The sequence below is a fragment of the Balaenoptera ricei genome, chromosome 3 (genome assembly GCF_028023285.1).
Source record: "Balaenoptera ricei isolate mBalRic1 chromosome 3, mBalRic1.hap2, whole genome shotgun sequence".
Lineage (NCBI taxonomy): Eukaryota > Metazoa > Chordata > Mammalia > Artiodactyla > Balaenopteridae > Balaenoptera > Balaenoptera ricei.
In genome coordinates this window covers 163,043,020-163,063,362 of record NC_082641.1, presented here as the reverse complement: position 1 = coordinate 163,063,362, position 20,343 = coordinate 163,043,020, and the positions used below count along the sequence as shown (strand labels likewise).

Sequence of the window (20,343 nt, the reverse complement as noted above, 5' to 3'; positions counted from 1 at the left end):
CTCTCGCCACCAGTACGGGGCTGGAGACTGAGGCCCAGAAAAGCCAAGTAACGGGCGCTGGGTCGCTGAGCGAAGCGGCAAGACGCAGCACAACCCCACCCCCACCCCCAGCCCGGGAGTTCGCCCAAGGGCTGGTCCTGGAGCCGGCGCCCGTAGAAGCCCTACGGGAGTCCTAGAGGGCGGGCGGGCTCGCGGAGGGTGGGCTGCGGTTCCCAGGCGCGTTCCAGGGGCGGGGCCAAGAGCTGGGCTGTCCCGGGGCGGGGCGTTCCGGGGGCGGGCCGGGCGTCTGTGTTTGTTGCACCGTGTCAGTTACATTGTAACAAAAGTGGTGCAGCCGCTGCTCCGGCCAGCACCCTAGGCCCGCCCGCAGCCAGCTGTCGCCGACATGGAACCCGTGGCCAGCAACATCCAGGTCTTGCTGCAGGCGGCGGAGTTCCTGGAGCGCCGCGAGAGAGGTGAGGAAGAACCCTTGGTCGGACTCCAGGCGGCGACCTCGCTGACACTGGCCTGGGCTGGACTTGGCTCCCAACTTGAAAGATGCATGGCCTTAGGGCAGTAGTCCTGGGGCACCCCCGCCCTCAATTTAGGGGTCCGCGGGCAGTGGGGCTGGAGGGGTTGGGGAAATGGCCCTGTAGCCAAAAGCCCCTCCCTGACCGTGCCGTCCCAGGGGCCCCCGCTGGAACTAGCCCCAGCCTGACGCGAGCAGGGGCTGTCTCTCGCAGAGGCAGAGCATGGCTATGCGTCCCTGTGCCCACACCGAAGTCCGGGCCCAGTCCACAGGAGGAGGAAGCGGTCTCCCCAAGCTCCTGGCGCGCTGGACAGTGGGCGGTGAGGAGGGCCTGGGGCAGCGGGGAATGGGGGGGATGGGCGCCGTCCTTCATCGGGCCCCTCCACTGCCAACTTCCTCCTTATTGCTCGCATCTTCTGGGCCAGGTACCCTGCTCTGAAGGCATTCAGACATGTCCTGCCGTTTCCCCATCCCCCAAACACACAATCTTCGTTCAAGGACTATTTCTCGAGCACTCCTGATGTGTTTGGAATGGTGAATAGTTCTGGGTCCTGCTTCCACTCACTCCTAATACTGCACATATCAAACCACTCGCTTTCCCCCACAGGCTTTCTCCTTTTCTCTCCTCCTCTCAACCCTTTGCACACTGTTCCCCCCAGTTTGAATGCCTCTCCCCCCACTACCCATTTTGGGTAACTTGTGTTGCTGGGCTCAGCTCAAATGTCACCTGTTCAGGAAGCTCTTCTTGATTGCTGCTAGGGGGCCTCCTTTGGACCCCACAGTCACCTGGGCAGGCCTCCTTACTGTCTCTGCCTCTGCCTGGGACTCAGGTGCCTGAGGCCAGCACAAGGTCCCCACAGTGGGCTAGTTTGGGACACACATCTGTAGTGGATTTTGAGGCCCTGGGAGCCCTGGGACTGAAGGTGTGGGCAGTAGCTGACGCCCCCTCACCCAATCCTCCCTGGCATTGGCAGGTCTGTGCACAACGAGCTGGAGAAGCGCAGGTGAGTCCCAACCCTGCCCTGATAGCACCAGGCCCCAGGAACTGCCTCCCTCTGGCCTTCCCTCCCCTGCCGTCCCTCATCTGGCCAGCAAGCCTGGGCTGGCACTGCCCTCTAGACCCCTTCCCCGACAGGAGGGCCCAGCTGAAGCGGTGCCTGGAGCAGCTGAAGCAGCAGATGCCCCTGGGGGCTGACTGTGCCCGATACACCACACTGAGCCTTCTGCGCAGGGCCAGGATGCACATCCAGGTAAGAAGCTACTCTGGCGCCCCAGGGCCAGCTTGCCAGGATGCTTGGAGAGGGGTAGTAGGGAGGGGCTGGGTGGAACTGGGGAGAGAGGTCTGAAGTGATAGCCCAACTGCCTGACATTGGACAGTTCTCTGTGCTTTTAGTTGCCAAATTCGTTAAGTAGGAAGAAAAGCAGAAAATAACTCAGGATTGTTCTGAGGCTTTAAGCAAGTTCTTCCAATAAAAGTTCACTTGTTATTACAGCAATTATTACTTGGATCCCAACTGTGAGACCCTGAGCGAGTTATGTAGTCTCTCTGGACTTCATTTCCTCCTCTGTATGGGGGGCATTCTGTGAGGGGTCATGTGTAAGGGTCCCTGGGACTGGAGAGCGCTGTTTCTTGCTCTTCCTCTCCCCCATCCTTGAAGGCCTCCTGTTCTCGGCGGGTGGGGGGGGGTGCGGGGGAGGGGGTGTCCTGACGCTGCTTTGGGAGGCAGCTCCAGAGGCCAGGAGGGGGAAAGTACCAAGAGGACACCAGTGAGCCACCCTCCCAGGGCTCTTGCTGATGCCCGGGCTGAGCTCAGCGCCCCCTGGTGGATGGGAGTGGGGTGTGCTGACTCAAGCACAAGGCAGCTCCACAGAGTGGGGATTAGAAGGGACTTGGAAACAATAGAGGCCTCTTCCTGCTCTCCTGGCCCTTTTGACAGAGGAAGAAATGGAGGCAGAGCCGGCTGATGAGAGGCAGATTCAGAACCGAAGCCTAGGTCTCCTGACTTGCATTCTTTTCTTCAACAAGTGAGCACCTGCTCTGCCAGGCCCTGTTGTGGGCACAGGGGGCAGTGGCAGAGACAGATGGAGGTGACATGCAGCAAATAAATCGTGGTGTGGAAACTGTCAGCACTGTCCCATAGGTGCCTGCGTTCTCCTCACTGTGGCTGAATAACACCCTGGCCAGATAGCCGGCTCCAGTTTCTCACATGGAGTTGCTGACTTGGTTCTCAGAGGGATGATGTGTGACCTTGGGTGCTGGCTGGCCCGTGGGCAGGACCTAGGGATTGCTCCTTCCTTGAAGCCCCATCACCCCTCTCCTGGACTCCCTGCTTCCTGTTTTGCCTCCACCTGGCTGTCCTCCCCACCTTGCCCTAGAATGTTCTTTGCACCACATAGATCTGTCCAGGTCTGCCTCCTGCTGAAAACCTTCCATGGCTCCTGACAGGACAGTTTCAGTTTCTTACTTCCTGTGAAACTCAAGGCCCTTCACAACACAGGCCTTGCCACTGGTCTCATCTTTCCCCATTCCTCACCAAAAAAGCTGAACTCTCCATGCTTTTCCCATTTTCCCTCTGCCTGGATGCTTCTTCCTCCCCTATCTTTGCCTGGGCAGCTCTTATTCATTCATCTACTCCCAGTCCAAATGCCCCCTCACCCAATTCTCCCCTTCTTGCTGACTGAATGCAGGCTTCCGTCCATTGAGGACCCTGATGGGAGAACCCTTGGTCCTCCAGTCCCTGGAACTCAGGGCTGGCAGAGCTTGCGTGGGGGCAGCAGGAGGGGACTAATGCTGAAGACTTAGGACTCCTGGGAGGGTCTTGAGGAGTTACAAACTGGTAGCCTTTGTTTGGTCTGTAGTTTTCTAAAAATTTAAATTAGTTGGCAGCACTTAAAAGGACATTTGACATGAAAAGATGTGATTTCCCTGCTTCTCTTTAAAAAACTGGGAGATCTGGCAACATTGGGCCTGTTTCCATGTGGCAGTAATTGGCCTGGGCCACTGCCTCGAGCCTTAGTATGCACTCACTGGTGTGCCCCAGTCCCCTGCAGTCCCTGTTGCCTGACACCAGACACTCCACTCCTTCACATCACTTGACTGGGCCCCGAGGGCCTTTGAGATTGTGGTGTCCTCCCTCCCCCACCCATCTGGACAGAACTCCTGGGCCATTTACATGGGACAGAAGGGCAGGAGGGCCTAGTTTCCTGCAGGATGTGGGAGCAACCCTCTGGGGCCCAGATCTAGTGAGCCCCTGTCTGGAGCAAGCAGTCACCACGTGGCCACGGTCCGCCGTTGAGTGGTGTTGGGGTGAGGCCCGAGACCCCAGGTAGCTGACCCCAGCCCCTCGCTCCCTCGGATCTGCAGAAGCTGGAGGAGCAGGAGCAGCGGGCCCGGCGGCTCAAGGAGAAGCTGCGCAGCAAGCAGCAGAGCCTGCAGCAGCAGCTGGAGCAGCTCCGGGGGCTGGCCGGGGCTGGCGAGCGCGAGCGGCTGCGAGCAGACAGCCTGGACTCCTCGGGCCTCTCCTCTGAGCGCTCCGACTCAGACCAAGGTAAGTGCCCTTAAGCGGAGGGGTCGAGTGGGCTGAGTGGCCCAGGTCCCCTGACTGGCCTGCTCCCTGTGCAGAGGAGCTGGAGGTGGACGTGGAGAGCCTGGTGTTCGGGGGCGAGGCTGAGCTGCTGCGGGGCTTCAGCGCGGGCCAGGAGCACAGCTACTCACACAGCGGCAGCACCTGGCTATGACCCTCGCCTCCTGGAGCGACCTCTGCCCTCAGCCCACCCTCTGCTCTGCCAGGCTGGAGCCCTCACCAAGCCTCCAGGGCTGCTCAGAGTACTGTTGGAATGGACTAAAAGGACCGTGTGGGAACAGGTGCTCCCCGTACCTTGCTGCTGGCTGCTGGCAGTCCCACCTAGGATGGGGTGCTGAGCCCCCCGGAGCCCTGCAGGGCAGGCAGCTTGGGCCCAGGCCACCCTTCCGGGCATTTTTTGTAGCATTTGGCTCTGCTGTCCACAGGGGCAGGAAGCCTCTTGGGTCCTCATGTTCCTTCTTAAACAAGGGCCCCTGGCCTTTGCCCTCCGCATACTATATTTTCATTAAAAGCCTCTTTCTTAACTTCCTGTCCATGGTCTTGCCTGGTGAAAATGGGGGAACTCCCAGCCACAGACAAACTGGAAAAGAGGAAATGAGATCTGTAACCACCACAAACACTGCTGTCCACACCGGGCAGTGCCCCTTTACTCCTCACAGCTCGGAAGCCTCAGTCCCTGTCTGTCACAGTAGGACTGGGGCTGAGTGACGTGACCTGCCTGAGGTCCAAAGCCAGGAAACAGGTGAGTCAAGATTTGAACCAAAGCTTTCTGACGCCAGAGCTGGGGCCGACTGAATTCAACAAGTATTTATTGAGTGCCTGTTATGTGCAAGATTTTGTTTCAGGTACTTGGGACACATCAGAAAATAAAACAAAGGTCCCTGCCCTCATGGAGCTTACAGTCTAGCGTTTATGACCACTTCACCTGGACGTGACCCTGGGCAAGTCACTGTACCTCTATCCTCAGCCACCTGATGCAGGAATAAGCAGGCTCAGCTCAGACATGGGTAACGGCCTGGTGTGCTGGAGAGGCCAAACAACACACCCACCCCCAGCCCACCACCCAGACAGTAGACAGGGCTGGAAGCTGACTTTTAATAATAAAGTACAAGGAGGAAAGAGCACAGGGACTGGAGCAAGTGGTCTGCTGTGCTGCGGCCCCAGGGCCTGGGCTGGCTACACAAACTGCTGCTGTTGCTGCTGCTTCTTGGTGGCTGCCTTGCTGGCAAGGTCCTTGGCCTTCTCTGTAGCTGCCAGTGCCGTTTCCTTGGCCTTCTCCTTGGCTTCCTTGGCTGTTTCAACAAGGGTTTTGGGAGGGGCCTCACCTGGAGCAAAGGGTGGGGGCTGGTATCAAAGAATGCCAAGACCCACCTAAATCACCTCCCAGGACATTCATCTCCTGTGCGCCAGGCCCTGAAGGAAATACCCAGGGTACAGATGAGTTGCTCAGAGTAGGGTGGTGACAGCTCCAGGCTCCAGCCCAGGCAGGGCAGTTAGGACTTGACTCAGCCTCTGCCTGTGTGCAGAGCCCTCACCTTGCAGCTTGGCCAAGATGTATTCAAAACCCTTCATAGTCTTGGTCACGTTGCTTTTGAACCGGGCGAGACCAAATTCCTGGCAAAAGATGAGAACGGGAAGGATTCTGAGCTGCCCACTGAACCCCAGCCCGGACTCTATGTTACATGCCCTGGGCCCCAGAGCCCCAGCACCACAACAACGCTGCTCACCTGGACAGCTCTGGAGACACCGAACAAGCTAGAGGAGACCCAGGCTTCCCGGCGGATTTCGGTCCAGCCGCTGTTATCAGAGTTCACACGGTAAACACATCGTTCCTCTACCACCTGTGCAGGCAGTCAAGCCAACCACAATCGTGTGGGAGTCCTTCACTTTGCCAGCTTGCACATAAATTTGATTCCCTGCCTCTTTTCACGAGGGGAAGCAATAAAATGAAAACCGATTCCTTTCCCTTACTGCATTCCCAAGCTGCACTTTGGGAAGAGTAAGAAGATGAAAAAAAGTCATGTTGCTCTCTAAAAACCTCTCTTCTGACCCTTCAAACTAAAAGGCACATGGACTCTTGAGATCAGCAGAGGGCCTTCCAGCTCCATCCTGGATGTTTTGCACCTTTACATCTAGACATGTGTGGTGTTTTCAACCTGCCTTCCACCCACTTTGGCCCTTGAGCTCCTGGCAATCCAAAAAAAAAAAAAAAAAAAAAAAAAATCCGGCAATCACCACAGCTCATTATCAGAGAGGAGAAAGTGGACCTGTACTTCCAAAAGAAACACTTAAGACACCTGTCACAGCTGGACTGAAAGACATTTCTTAGAGCTGGATCTTTTCTTGGTAATTTACAAAACACAGCTGTAGTGCCCTCAGGGCAGTCAGCTGTGAGGCCCTCTGATAACTCTGGGACAGAGCATTAAGCTGCCTACTCACTCTGTGACTTCCCCGCTCTGAACTTCACTTTCCTCTTTGCACAATCGAGAGTAATACCCACCTCCCTGTGTTATTGTGAAGATTAACTGAGAAAGAAGATAACAGTTCTCTGGAAGCTTTTAGGGTACTCACAGGTGGGAAGATACTGTAGGATGTTCCTTAAACCAAACCATGGGTTTTCAAGCCTTTTTTTTTTTTTTTTTTTAAAGCAAGGGTATGTGGAACCCTTTTCCCCTGAAATCTCAGGCAGAAATCCATTACATAAGACAGATAAAAGACTCTAATCAAACTGGGGCAAGGGGCCCAGGTCCTCCCCCTCTAAGGTACATCCAAGGTACCCTTTATGGCTTGACAGATTCCTGTTTGAAAACCACTGCCTCCCTCCGTCCCTCAGCATCATGTCTGTGGCCCAACCTACACACGTGTCAGGCACAGTGTGAGTGCTCTGCATTTAGTACTTACAACGACTCTGTAAAACAGGTAACCCCTCCACCACTGTATGAATGAGTCAAAACACAGGTCCAGAGAAGATGACCAGCTGAAGAGATCATCTGAGTTTGTACTCTAGAGCCAACACTCCTCAGATCTGCTTGGATCATAGAAGCTCCCTCATGGCTCCCTAGCCACATGTACCTGGAGCTCTCTAGTTTTGGGGGAACCAAGAGGGAGGGGTCTCACCATCAGCCGGGCATGGTTGATGTTCCAGGTGAAGGTGGTCATGGTCTGGTTCTGTGGGTCCACAATAGAATCCTCCAGGATGTACACTGAGTGAGCAACATTGGCAGGAAATAGTCGCTCAGCCCAGCGGGGCATCCTGTTCGTCTTGGTCAGGAGTCGCCGGGACAGGAGCTTCTGGTCAGGGGTCACCTCCCGGTGCACTATGTCTTCCGTCAAGACATGTTTGCTGCAGGTGTCAGGGTGAAGGTGACCCTCAGGAGCCGGGCCCTAAGAGACTGCCTGTTGGGGTTCCCATCTGGAGAGCCTCCAGGCCCTGAATGGCCATGCCTTTCCCCAAACTTGCAGAGTGATCTGTGTTGTGGCTCAGATCTGAACTAGAGTCCCTTGAGCCTAACCCAGGGCAAATTCCAACTCCCGCCTCCTCGCTGACCTGGATTCCTAGGCATTCCAGCAGGGCTGGACCTCATGATTTATTGCACCACTGGAGAGCGTCACGGCAGAGAAGTAGACAAGCGCCCGGATTTCCAACCCCAAGATCCCTCCCCAGCTCCTGTGCCGCCGCCTCTTCCTGTCTCACCACCCTGAGATGAGAGAACCTTTTACTAGGGCCTCAAGTAAACTATTGCCCAGACCCAGCCTCCTTCCAGTACTAGCCTGGCCGCTTCCCCGATAGGTCCTCTCGTCCTAAACGTGGCCACGGCTCCGGCGATTCCCCCCACTCGACGTCGAGTCTTTCCCGGGCCCCACACTCCGATCTCCAAACAGCGAGGTGGGAGGGTTGCTCTTTCCAGGGCCACGTACCTATAGGGATTCGGGTACCGCTGCCAGAAGGCAGCGAACACTTGGTCCCAGGAACTCCGGAGCACGCTCTGGCCCAGGAAATACTTCACCATTGTCCCGGCCGGGCGGGCTCAGCGCCCGCGCAACATCAGGGGTGCGAAGCCCGGGGGGCACGCGGAGGCCGGGCTGGAGCTCGACGCTCGGCCGCCAGGCTAGCAGCTCAGTCACTCCAGCGCCGCACCCTAACAGCCGCCACCGCCGCCATGAGGATTTGCCTGGCCGCGCGCCACTTCCGGCGCAGCCGCGCACTGCCCACCTCTTCCGGCGCCTGCCCACATGACCGGGCGGCCCCGCCTCCCCGGCCTCTACCTCCTCCCCACCGCGGGAGTCGCGGTGCTCCGGGCCGGAGCCAGGTTGGAGGGACCCCTCCCAGGCTCTGTGGAGAAACCGTGCCGGAGCGGCCCCTAAGCCGGGCGGGCGAGCGAGTAGCGGAACGAGCGAGCGAGCCGGACGCCGGCGTTGAGTGCGCTTCCCCGCACGCTCCCAGGCCGCCCCGGGTCCTGGGCTCTCAGAAGGAGGATCAGCACCCGGGGCCGAAGAGCGGGGGCGGACGGAGGCGTTGCTGTAGCTCAAGCTCGTCGCGGCGTCTGGAGCCTTAGGTTAGCTCCTGGGGTCGGGGACTGAGGCTTGGGCGCTGCCTGCCGGAGTGGAGATCCGGTTTGCCTCCCGCCCCCGCTCAGGACCCTGACGCGGGTGAGGCAGCCCCGGGAGCATGAGCGGGCAGCGTGTGGACGTCAAGGTGGTGATGCTGGGCAAGGAGTACGTGGGCAAAACGAGCCTGGTGGAGCGATACGTGCACGATCGCTTCCTGGTGGGGCCCTATCAGAACGTGAGTGCGCCCGGCGCGGCCCAGCACGGGTGGGAGGGGGCTAACCCGCATCCGAGGCCCTGACTGCTTCCCCTTGGCTGCAGACCATTGGGGCCGCCTTCGTGGCCAAGGTGATGTCCGTCGGAGACCGGACGGTGACTCTGGGTATTTGGGTAAGTTCTCTGGGCAAGTCCTGGGAAAACCCATTCCTGAGGAGGCGTAGGTCCTGCCTATTACTGGCTGACTTGTAGCCTCATAGAGGCCATTTCTATTCTCTAGACCACAATTTAAAAACGGGGTCTGGAGAACGTGGTATTAGTTTGCAGTTTGGGGGAGTAGCTCAGCAACTCAGGCCAGGGCTGAGCCTCCCCCTGCCCTTCAGGACACAGCAGGCTCTGAGCGCTATGAGGCCATGAGCCGAATCTACTATCGGGGCGCCAAGGCTGCCATCGTCTGCTATGGTAAGGATGGTTTTGGCCTGTTTCTCAAACAAGAAGGGGAGGGTGCCAGGCTGGCCTTACAGAACAGCTTCTGACCCTTGGTTGTGTTTCCTGCGTGTCCCACACCAAGACCTGACAGACAGCAGCAGCTTTGAACGGGCAAAGTTCTGGGTGAAGGAACTGCGCAACCTAGAGGAGGTAGGTGGCCTGACCTCACCAAAAGACGAGACGGACTGGGGATCTGGTGGCCCGAGGGGGGTGACCCTCACCTTGTCTTCTGCTCCAGGGCTGTAAGATCTACTTGTGTGGCACCAAGAGTGACCTGCTGGAGGAGGACAGGCGGCGCCGACGTGTGGACTTCCACGACGTCCAGGACTATGCAGACAGTAGCTGCTCCTTAGCTCCCTGGGGCTGGGGGAGGGAAGTGGCTACTTGGGTGGGTCACAGAAAATAGGGACTGCCTTGGCTACCATGGCAAGATCCCCCATGGGAAGACTTTCTCTGGCCTCCCTGAATCTGTGGGGTTCAGAAGATTCCCTGTACTGGTAGCCTTCCCTTTTGTCTGTGTCCACCTAATTCTCAGGTATGAGGCTTTAGACACTTCTCTTTACAGATATCAAAGCTCAGCTCTTTGAAACTTCCAGCAAGACAGGCCAGAGTGTGGGTGAGTGCTGTCCTGGGCCTCACGGCAGAACACACAAGGGCAACAAGGGAGACAGAGAAAAGCCTAGAGGGCTGGTTACTGGGTGATCCCAGGGCCACTGGCATTTGATCCTCACCTATCACCCTTTTTCCTGCCAGATGAGCTCTTCCAGAAAGTAGCAGAGGATTACGTCAGTGTGGCCGCCTTCCAGGTGATGACAGGTGTGTCCTTCCCTAGCTCCTGTGGAGACTTCCTCTAGGCCCACAGCATCTGGCCCCCTTCATGTCTACTCAATAGAATGATGCTGAGCTGCCACCTCTCTCTCTGACAGAGGACAAGGGCGTGGACCTGGGCCAGAAGGCAAACCCCTACTTCTACAGCTGTTGTCATCACTGAGTCACCACTCACCTGGCCTGGGGGAATTAAAGGAATTCCCCCAGAGAGGCTGGACCTAGCTTTTGTCTGGGCTTGGGTGATCACACGTCTGAGCTACCCCGGGTCCCCATGGCAGCAGAGGTGGCACCTGCCTGTGCTGGCCCATGGAACGGAGGCAGCATTTGGGCTGACTGATGGGCACAAGGAGGGTAAGGGCTGATTTGGACCCCAGGCTTCTGCCCTGGACAGCACTTGTGTCTACAGATTATTTAAGTGGCTTCTGATTTGTAAATAAAATCAATGCACTGTGAATCACACTCAACCCCTTTCCCTGCTGTGTGGATTGGGTGTCAAGATACCTAGTACTTTCTGGGGCCACCTGGCTGCCCTCGCTTCCTATATCAAGGCTCCTCTTAGCTCTTTGGAAACCAACTGACTTCACCCCAGGGTTGCAGCTGAGATAATGGAGAAGCAGAAGGGCCCTTTCCTATTCTTTAGTGGCGTCAAAGATAGGGCGAGAAGCTGGGGTTGGGGCAGTGCAAAGCTCACACTTCCTTCTTGGTGCTAAGAAGAGCAAGGAAGGCACTGACGTAGTATCCAGAGATCAAAGGGTCAAGCACTTCTACCTCAGACTCGCTGGCTCTACTGCACCTCTGTCATGTCTAAGTCCGAGTCATGCCTGTGGCTCAGATCCTAAGCTTCCTAGCAACACCCTATAATGTGGCTTAACAGTAGAAAAATCATAGGTTCTGCAAGACTTAGAAAGGTTTTATGGATCCAGATTGGGATCCAACTCAGCTACTCAGAAAAGGGACTTAAACTTGGCCTGTGTTTCTCATCTGTAAAATGAAGTGACCACTACCCAGTTCAGGACTATGAAGATCATGAGTGAAAAGTAACTGTAGGACTAAATGCTTGTCTTCCCACACTCTTCCCTGGGGCAGAAGTTCAGGACTAAGTCAGAAGGGAAGCAGATTCCCAGGGTTTCCTGAAAGTGTATTTTTGGGCCTCGGACATCCAGATATTTCTGAAGAATCAGATGTTACTGCAGACAGGACCAACCCTTCAACCAAAAGGAAGCATATGGCAGCCTTTTCTGTTATGGGATGCTCAGCCCCTTTGCCTCACTTTACCATTTTAGGCCTAGGCCGAGTTCTCTGCAGTGCCCAGCAGCTGCTCTAAAAAACTAAAAACTTGGCCAAGATGTCTAGACTCACACTCAGAAAGTGCTTTGGTTCCACTTCCTTTTTAAAAACCTCAAAATACCCTTCCTTCGTGGGTGATGGAGGCTTCCTGTGTAGGGACTGAAACTGATGCCAGCCACTCCCAAAAGCAGCAGAAAGACATTCCGACAGCTGTGGCTACTGGGAGGAAACCCACACCACTCCCATGAGGTGCTTGGAGGAAGGGCTCAGTTCCGTGTCCCTGGGAACTACCTCAGGGGCTGGCTTCTGCTCTCACCCCAAACCCATCCTCCCTCCTGTTAGGCTACGTCTCCCCACGGACAACAAAACAAAACACAGGGCAAGGGCCATAAGAGTAAAGTTAAACTTTACTTTACAGTAATTTTTTTCTATATACAAAGAATTACAGTACATGTTTATGGGGACTCCTAACACAAGGCTCCCCTCTTTTTCACTAAGAGTTCCACTTATCACTGACAATCTATTGGGGTGAAGGGGGGCAAAAAAGTGATGGACCTCAGCTGACACCCCCTCTGCCCCTTTCTTAAAAATATAAAGATAGATCTCTATTGTCAGCTTGTTTTTTTGCCAAGACTTAGCTGCTCTTCCATGAGCTCCTGTGTGCTGCACTCGCCCGTCTTCAACACTCTCACCTACGTGCACACACAGGCAGCACCCACCTCAGACCTAGAGACCACCTGTTCTCTGCCCCTACCCTGGAAGTCCAAAGCACCAGAACCACTCATTTCTGCTCCTAACTCCCTAGGCTCACCTCCTGTCCAAAAAGCTTTGCTCGATTTCCAGGGTGTTACACCTGAAGCCCTCAACAGCCTGATGTTTTGAGGGTCATGGGAAAGTAGCTCTAGAAAAGGGACCATATGAGTTTAACATGTGCTATTTTTGCTTATGTTGATAGGAAACATTTCTCCCCAGGCTGTGGATTTCTAATTAAAATAAACTCTTTCCACTTCCTTAAGAAATATTACCCTTAATCTTCATAAGCAATAGAGGTGCTCCCATGAGAGTGGAAGAGGTAGAGAGGGGCAGAAGGTAGCTGAGGGAGACCCCACACTTGGAGCTCTCTACCAACCTGTTCAGGCAGTGTGGACAGAGGCTCTGGACAAGGTGACACCAGCCCTGAGAAACTCAATGGCCACCCTCATCTGGAAACAGCATCTCTTCCACCTCTGGACTGCACTGGACTATTTCAGGGTCAGGTGCAAGATTCACCAAGGCTCTACCTTCCCCTCCTCTAATAAAGCCTCAAGGAAACTACATAACATCTCTTCTTCCCAAACAGGAATCTGGGTTTCTCAAGTCACCAGTCCCTCAACCCTTGGCAGTGCTTACTTATACCAGGAAATTAGCACCATCATTGCATTTTTTGTTGTGTGTACAAAGCAATTACCTATTCTTTTTTTCAATTTATACTACAGCAACCTCTGGCCCTGCTGCACTAACTCTAGGAAGCTCAGCTGAGAGCTAACTGTCCACAGCCAAGGAAAGTCTCGTGCAGCAGCTACCCAGCTCTAATGATCTGGAATGTCTAACACATGGAACAGCCCAAGCATTATTCAGCAGGAAAAGGGGCTTGTGGCAGCTCCTTTCCTGCCATGATCTCAGAGAAGTGAGGACACTGGGCTACTCTGACCTCCTGACAGACCCCAAGAGGATGACAATGTCCCCCCAAAAAGCCTTAGGAGAAAACCCGCTTTATAGGAGCTGACGGAAAAAAAAAAAAAAAAAAAAAAAAAAAAATCCATCCACATTTAGTGCTCTCCTGATTCTTCTCCACAGGGGAAGCTGCCAGGACCAGACTTCCTTCCTGCCACTGTTCTCACAAGGCAACCTGGGAGTCCAGCTCCTGTGAGTAGACGCTGCCAAGCCTGGAAAAGGATCGCTGATGCACTTCATGCCCTGACTGTAGTGTGGGGTGGAGGATGTAAAGAATAAAATAATTATTTTCATCAATGCTAAAGATGTAGATTTGGTAGTTGTTCAGAAGAGGATCAACACGGTGATTTAAATCACTTCAAACTCAGTAACTTCAGGGGGAAGCAGACATTTAAAAACTTGGATGTTTTTGTAGCAATGACAACTATTTTGCTATTAGAATGGGTTTGCTCCAGTAGAGAAGCAAATGAGGCTTTGAATTCAAATTTCAACACTTTCCATAATTTTTTCTGACTTAACAGGGCTAGGACAGGTATTAGTTCTCTAACTACCTATGGAAGCTATGGCTTCCCCCTCAGAAAGGCTTCCTGGGGAACTGGCTTAGAGGCAGATGCTCTATTGAGATCCTGATTACAAGCACTTGGCCAAATGCCAAAATACCATCCTACACAAAGATCAGGAGTTTCTAAGAGTAAAGATTTCCTTTTAACTGCCAAGTCACACCCCCTGGAGAAAAGGTCTCAGTATAGGTTCCAGGAGAATCCCCAAAGGATGGCAAGGTCACCTACCCCAACGGGTCATGCAAGAGTCTCACTTCCCAAAAGTCCTTCCGACTCTGCTTCTAATTGTATAGTGACTGCTTTCATGATGTTAACAATCTAGTATCAAATGCTATCAGTGGGCCTGAGAGTTGAACATCTAATTTCCAATCAACCTAAGAGAGTCTTAAAATGGCCCTCATGAAAGCCCGGCTGGCTGTTCATCCATTTAATAAATAAACAGCTTCAGAAGCTGTTTCCTACGCAGGTCTGGAAGGAAGCTTTCCAGTGAATAGGAGAATGGAAAAAACTGAAACAAAACCACAAAGTGGCCCACCTTTCCCTCACTCCTTCCTGTCCTGTGAGACATATCTAGAGTGGCTGTCAAGTCAATTACCTACCAAAGCCTACATCAGAGAAGCTCCTTCAGGATCAAACTTCTCCACTTAAAAATTTTACATAGCCTGCACACCCCCCCCCCAACAAAATTCACAGTTTATTTCATGAAACAAAGAGCTACGGTAATTTAACACACAACACAGTGGAAAGAGATTCTGACAGCGCAGTGCGGATATCTTTTTCTGATCACAACTACAGATGACAGGAGAAAAAGAGGGCACAGGACTGGCACCAAGCAAATCCTACTCATACAACCTAAGAGATTAGGGAAAGGGACCTACTAGCTGCAGTTATATACTTATTATTCTCACACATGATAAATACTTAATATAATGAACTTTAATGTTCTGGGTGGATTTCTTTAAAAATATCTTTTCCATGGTTTAAAATTTTTTTAAAAGAAAATAAGATGCTTTGTTTTCTCTTCCTCTAAAACAAAGAGCTTTTCCTCTCTGATGATGTGGGAAGAGAGACAGGATGATAGAACTAGGCAGGTGGAATTTACAGAGGAGAGTCCGAGGTCTAAGTGAGATGCAAGAATAGGCCCCTAATCTCAGGGCAGCCCTGCCCAGCCTCATGCCTCTGCCTGAGTTCAAATGTCTCAACCCCAGAGACAGACTTTGGGAAATAAAAGCAAATTCTTTTTTAAATCTTTATATAAAGCGCAAATGCTTCTATAACAACAGTTGTTCCCTCCTTAGAAGTATGGGAGTAACCTCAATAGAAACTCAGGAGGAGGAAATTGGGACAAAATACAGAATCCTGTTGAGGGTGTAAAAGCCATAACTGAGACAGAAATGGCCAGGAGACCTTGGGGCCAGGAGATGGCCTGTTGGCTAAAGCTGCTGGCTAAGTTGGCAAAGCAGAGAGGTAAACATGTTTGGTCTAGGGACAAAGAGGGGGTAGGTGAATGAGAAGGAACTGGCCAAACAGCACTTCCTGTTGGCAGTCAGTGAGCTGGGTGAATGGTAGGGCAGGGTAGCACCAACAGATTTCCCAGCCCTTGGGCCCCAGCTCAGGGCAGCAGTAACAGATAATCAGCAGTTATGAGGAGTCATCTCTTGGACTGGACATTGCTCTAAACGCCACATCTTGCCAGTCATGGGGAAGGGTTCTGGCTTGCCTTTGAGCTAAGTCAGCAGGCAGGTGCTCTCAATACAGAGCACAGCATTTCTCAGGGAGAGGGTGGTAGAATCCACTAGTGAAGAAGACTCCCTCCATTCAGGTAGGAGGGCAAAGGATCAGGAGAGAAGTAATTTCTTGCCAGGATCTGGCACTCTCCCTGAGCTGGTGGTGGATCTAGCCCAGAGCTTGCCAGAGATTCCCTAGGTCTACTGCCCGAGACTCTGAAATCTGAAAGCACCTGAGTGTTTGGGGGACAGGCATGGGGTGGGTTGATGTAAAAGGAGGAAAATCTGTAGAAAAGAAAGGTAAGCTTGCCAATTGCTTTCTTACACTGAGGGAAAGCTGTGTCCTCACAGAGCCCAGCCCCCCAACCAACTGCTCCACCAAGGACAGATCTTTAGACTCTCCAGAGCCCAGACAGCAGCAGCAGAGGCTGCCCAGCCAACAGGCTCTACCTGCCTATAGAGGAGACCTCCGCATGAGTGTGCACACATGCACATACACACAGGCACACCTGACCAGGAGACACTCAAAACAACCACTTCCGGGGCCACAAAGGACATGACAAAATGAGCCCGGAGTCCCAGGGCCCCTGAAACATCCTGTTATTTCCTGGTCAAAGGTTCTTTAAAAATAACCTGGGAACCCAGGCAAGCATGTTAGGCTCACAGGGATCAGGTCTTACTTATCTCTGTATCTCCTGCCAGTGACTAGCACCAGGCCTAGCACACATGAATGTTTAAGAAATCACCACCGATTTGAATGGGTATCAGTTCCTCCCAAGGGTTCATCAGGTACCCTCAGTGGGGCTTGGTAGGGCTAGAGAAATAGCTTTGAGAGCCCCTCTACCTTCAACCTGACCAGCGGAATTGAATCCCATGCTTGACTCCAGAGTGGACTTTTTATTTCAAGTTCACCATGAGTAAAGGTTGGGGGAAAGAGACCCGAGTCTGTCTGTCTCCTTGGCTGGGGCCCACTTGGATTTCCATACATGGTTCACACAACCACAAGCCCCCACTGGCTAACGTCGCAAGAGTTCTGAATGTTGGGATATAAGGAGAGAATAACAGTGGCAAAGTGTTGGGGGTCTGTTTTTTAAGAGGGAAAAAGAAGATTTTTCCCTTCCCCAAGAACCCTGGGGGCAGCTGGTCTGGTCATGTGGCATTTACCGGTATTATTTCTGTTCTGACTCTGCACACTTGTGACTGGAAGGAGCCTGGTTAAGAGCTGGAAGGGTATTTTGCTCTGATTTAGGGTCTTGCCCTCTTCCAAGAGACCAGCAAGTCTGTGCCAATGTCTGTGTGCTCCCAGAGGACCAGCAAGACTGTGCCAGTGTCTGTCCAGCCACCATGGGCCAGAGCCCTGGCCCTGGTGAGGCCTTGCCCAAGGCCCAGGGACTCTGCTCTGTGGTTGCCAACTTCTTCTCTTCAGTGGAGAGGGAGGATGGGGCCTTCCCAAGAGGCCTGAAGGACTGCCCACTCTTGGCAGCAAGTCCAGGTAGTTGCTGGCCTCCGGCCATCTGCTTCACCTGCTTCACCAGGCCTGGTGCTTGGCTGGGAGGCCCTGGGGTCTGCTCAGCCCCTGCAGGTGCTCTTCCTGAGGCCTGAGTTGCTGGCTCATACAAAAAAGCCTTGGCAGGGGGCTGAGAAAGAAGTCTGGCCTGGGTGAGTGATTTAACAGCTTGCCAGGAGTGCTCTGAAGGGGCCGCTGCTTTGCCCGGTGGCTGAAGGACAGGATCTGACACAATGCCTCTCTCAATGGCTCGTGACATCTGTCCCAGACCTTTGCTGGCAGGCCACGAGCTCGACTCCAACACTGGCATTTTCTCATCAACCTGTGGTGTGATCTCATGGGGAGAAGCTGCCCGTTCCTTCTGGCGAGGAGTTAGGTCTATGAGATCCATCACCAAAGCAGCTCTATTTTTTGACTGAGTATTCTGGTCCACAGGCCTCAGTGCTTTTTCTTTAGCTACCAGGGTCTGGACCACAGCTGACAGTACTTTGTCAGGAGGTGGGAGTCTCTGGGACAAAGAGGCATGGGATTTGTCGGGGGGCCTGTCTGCAGTCTGGGGTTTGGGACTGCTGGTGACTAGCAGTTTGTCTGGCTGTGGAAGTCTCAGGCCAGTAGGGACAGGGGTTTTCTCCAGTGACTGGGGCCTTGGGCTGGCAGCACCTATGGATTTATCCAGCCTTGGGTCAGCTGTCCCCAGAGGTCTTTCCAGTGGTTGTGACCTGACTGAGGGTGAGGAGCTTGGGCCGGTCACTGGAGAGGGTCTGTCAGATAGTTGGGGTCTTGGTCCTGCCATTGCAGGTGGCCTGTCCAATGGCTTCTGGCTGGATACCAAGGATTGGGATTTGGTCCCTGACCCAGCAAGGTCCCTGACCCTATCTACAGGCTGGGGCCTGGAGTCAGTTCTATCAGGAGGCCTTTCAGGCAGCGGTGGCCTCTGACAAGTCCCTGCCAGAGCTTTTTTGGACAGCGACAGCGTCTGGTTGGTGTCAGCAGATGGCTTGTCCGACATCTTGGGCCCCTGAGCAGCTACTCCTGATGATTGCTCTGCCAGGTGAGTGCTTGGGCCTGGAGGCAGCGGTACTGTAGGAGGTACATACTCACGGATCTCCCCAGGTTCCAGAGGGTTGGGCCCACAGGGGTCATGCTCAGTACAAGACAGACGCCCATCCAGTTTGGAGATAAAGAGCATCCCTTCCCGATGCTGCTTACAAAAGGAGCTGGGACACATCTCACAGAAGGAGGCTGCTTCCTTTCCGCAGATGTCACACTGATGCCAAGGACACTCCCACTTCCCTGAAAACACAGGTGTGAAACAAAGGCTTAGGAAAACAAGACATGCATATGAGATGGGTCATGGCTCTGGAACTAAGTCAAAGGAGTGATTTCAAACTGCTGCCTTCTGCAGAGAGCTCATGCCACTTGCCCACCTCCCCTCCCCCGGGATCTCAGCTTTACTTTCTGCAAAATGCGTAAAAATAACAGCCAAGTATCAAGTAGTAACTGAATATCAATTAAAACCCAAGCAGGAGTAAAAAACAACAACAAAAAAAACCCAAGCAGGAGTAAACCCTGATTTCTACAACTATTTCCAACAAGGAGAAAAGCAACAACAACAATAAAACAAAACCCAAAGCTCCCCTTAGATGGAATGTGAAGATATTACTTTCATATTTTTACAAACTCCATTTGTGCTGTACAGCCTTTAAATATTCAACTCTATGGGGAAAATCTCAGCCAATTAAACTGCTTATTTGGTTATTACTAGGAACAGGGAGCAGATACACGAAGGTGAAAAATGGAAGCAGATTTACCTTTGCTCAATGTTAAGTCTGGAAACTAGCACAAACTTTACCTGTGTTGTCCACACAGAATCAGCAGGAAAGACCCAAAGCCAACCCAAGCTGCTCTCTTTTCCCCTCATTTCATGATACCCGAATCTCTGCCATGGACAGTGTTCCGTCCCAGCTCTTTCCAAGTAAACTATGCTAGAGCTCACTCCTGGCTCATAGGCAAGATCAGTTCTATCACAACCTGTGCCAGCTACGGCCCTGAGTAATTGCTTCTGAAACAATTCCCCATTTCCATCCATTTCCTGGCACTGAGGTCAGTGTTATGGCCTTGCCCCTACACTACCTTAGTTTCTATTATTTCATTACCCTGGCAACCACATATTGAAGGAAAGCTAATCTGGGGACAAACTCCTCTCACTCCCACCCTTCTTTATGGGTTGCTGGGAGGATAAAATAACATAAAATGCTTGACAGAGCGAGTGAGTTTCTGTTCCCTTCTCTATAACCTAGGATTCTAAGCCTTTGTTGTCATTTATTTTGACACCTCTCAACACTATGCATGGGAAGACCAAAGGGCTCTGAGAATTCTGGCAGAGAACAAGGAGAACTCTAAATGGATTTTGGCACCAACCTGCTGGTCGCTTGGTTAGATTGAGACAGTCTGCGTGGTAAACTTTGGGGCAGCCTGGCTTCTTACAGGAGACGAGCTGGCCAGCATCCCCACAGCTGAAACACTCATCCTCTCGCTCCTTTGTGATTTCACCCTGGGTCCTGCGCTTCCCCTGTTGCTTCTTCTTGAATTTCTTTGACTTTTCCTCTGTGGCAATGGGTTGATTCTAGAGGTCAAATATTGTCGACACATTAGTTGTATGATCTTGACCAGGTTAACTATCCTCTCTGAGCTTCAGACTCTCCTCTGGAAAGACACAGTCCTCATAGACTATTGTGAAGTTAAGAGAAAATACAGGAGAAGCACTGGGCATATCATAGGTACCCAATAAATGGTAGCACGAATTTTATCTGGTATCAACTACTCCTACCACTTGAGCGAAGTGAGAGAGAAATGTGCTGCTTTTTGTTGACACACAAGACTGGTATTAAAGGTCATCCTTTAACAATAAGTTTTATTTTTATTCTTATATTTGTCTAATTTCAAAACTAAGGAAGAATTCTCTGGGTGTGTGTGTCACACACATTTCTTAACTTATTGAACAAACCTTCACTGAGCACTTAGTATCTTAGTATGAGCCATGTGTTAGGAAGACACAGAAAACTAATTTGTGGCCCTTGCCCTTGACAAGCTATGCATCTTTACCTAAGTCAGTTTAGGTTCATGTCCACCACTCCCCAAGACAGACCCTGGTGCAGCCCGCAGGTCTACTCTGTGCTCCCTGCAGACCACACTTGGTCACCAAAATGCATGGTTTTCATCGCATTATTTATCTCGGCCTAGGAACATCCAGGACCAATCCAATTTATTGCCAGCCCACAGTGATCTCCTCCCATTTCTAAACTTCTGCTCCTGAATTTCCCTTTCACTGATTCATGTGTGAAATGCTACAAAGACCCTAAAGATACAGAAACTG

At 52.7% G+C, this 20,343-nt stretch overlaps 4 protein-coding genes across 11 annotated transcripts in view; 2 read left to right on the top strand and 2 right to left on the bottom strand.

Annotated features, from left to right (window-relative positions):
* Positions 1 to 338: 338 nt before the first annotated feature.
* On the top strand, positions 339 to 4,326 carry MXD3 (MAX dimerization protein 3). Its single transcript, XM_059919671.1, has 6 exons — positions 339 to 455; positions 723 to 828; positions 1,483 to 1,512; positions 1,644 to 1,758; positions 3,873 to 4,056; positions 4,131 to 4,326. The coding sequence occupies exons 1-6, from the start codon at positions 386 to 388 to the stop codon at positions 4,244 to 4,246; spliced, it is 621 nt and encodes a 206-aa protein (XP_059775654.1). The 5' UTR covers positions 339 to 385; the 3' UTR covers positions 4,247 to 4,326.
* Positions 4,327 to 4,884: 558 nt separating this feature from the next.
* On the bottom strand, positions 4,885 to 8,293 carry PRELID1 (PRELI domain containing 1). Its single transcript, XM_059917802.1, has 5 exons — positions 8,011 to 8,293; positions 7,210 to 7,435; positions 5,820 to 5,933; positions 5,628 to 5,706; positions 4,885 to 5,417 (listed from the first exon to the last, which is right to left on the bottom strand). Exons 1-5 carry the CDS (start codon positions 8,100 to 8,102, stop codon positions 5,269 to 5,271), a joined length of 660 nt encoding a protein of 219 aa, XP_059773785.1. The 5' UTR covers positions 8,103 to 8,293; the 3' UTR covers positions 4,885 to 5,268.
* A 33-nt stretch (positions 8,294 to 8,326) lies between these two features.
* RAB24 (RAB24, member RAS oncogene family) lies at positions 8,327 to 10,632 on the top strand. Its single transcript, XM_059917803.1, has 8 exons — positions 8,327 to 8,878; positions 8,962 to 9,030; positions 9,240 to 9,318; positions 9,428 to 9,495; positions 9,584 to 9,683; positions 9,911 to 9,961; positions 10,099 to 10,161; positions 10,272 to 10,632. Exons 1-8 carry the CDS (start codon positions 8,762 to 8,764, stop codon positions 10,334 to 10,336), a joined length of 612 nt encoding a protein of 203 aa, XP_059773786.1. The 5' UTR covers positions 8,327 to 8,761; the 3' UTR covers positions 10,337 to 10,632.
* Positions 10,633 to 11,849: 1,217 nt separating this feature from the next.
* The window catches only part of NSD1 (nuclear receptor binding SET domain protein 1), a 141,690-nt gene continuing 133,196 nt past the window's right edge, over positions 11,850 to 20,343 (bottom strand). For all 8 annotated transcript variants that reach the window (XM_059917793.1, XM_059917797.1, XM_059917792.1 and 5 more), the window contains exons 22-23: positions 19,389 to 19,593; positions 11,850 to 18,260 (exon numbers count right to left, since the gene is read on the bottom strand). In XM_059917793.1, the coding sequence (XP_059773776.1) occupies positions 16,630 to 18,260; positions 19,389 to 19,593 (1,836 nt within the window). In that variant the 3' untranslated portion in view covers positions 11,850 to 16,629. The remainder of the gene's footprint in view (positions 18,261 to 19,388; positions 19,594 to 20,343) is intronic.

Excerpts from the sequence above, each read along its gene's own strand:
- MXD3 (XM_059919671.1), top strand. The coding sequence starts at position 386 with ATGGAACCCGTGGCCAGCAACATCCAGGTCTTGCTGCAGGCGGCGGAG. Across the intron at positions 829-1,482 it reads GGCGCGCTGGACAGTGGGCG|GTCTGTGCACAACGAGCTGG; the intron begins GTGAGGAGGGCC and ends TGGCATTGGCAG. Across the intron at positions 1,759-3,872 it reads GGGCCAGGATGCACATCCAG|AAGCTGGAGGAGCAGGAGCA; the intron begins GTAAGAAGCTAC and ends TCGGATCTGCAG.
- PRELID1 (XM_059917802.1), bottom strand. The coding sequence starts at position 8,102 with ATGGTGAAGTATTTCCTGGGCCAGAGCGTGCTCCGGAGTTCCTGGGAC. Across the intron at positions 7,436-8,010 it reads CGGTACCCGAATCCCTATAG|CAAACATGTCTTGACGGAAG; the intron begins GTACGTGGCCCT and ends TGACACCTGCAG. Across the intron at positions 5,707-5,819 it reads GTGTCTCCAGAGCTGTCCAG|GAATTTGGTCTCGCCCGGTT; the intron begins GTGAGCAGCGTT and ends ATCTTTTGCCAG.
- RAB24 (XM_059917803.1), top strand. The coding sequence starts at position 8,762 with ATGAGCGGGCAGCGTGTGGACGTCAAGGTGGTGATGCTGGGCAAGGAG. Across the intron at positions 8,879-8,961 it reads TGGTGGGGCCCTATCAGAAC|ACCATTGGGGCCGCCTTCGT; the intron begins GTGAGTGCGCCC and ends CCTTGGCTGCAG. Across the intron at positions 9,962-10,098 it reads CAAGACAGGCCAGAGTGTGG|ATGAGCTCTTCCAGAAAGTA; the intron begins GTGAGTGCTGTC and ends TTTTCCTGCCAG.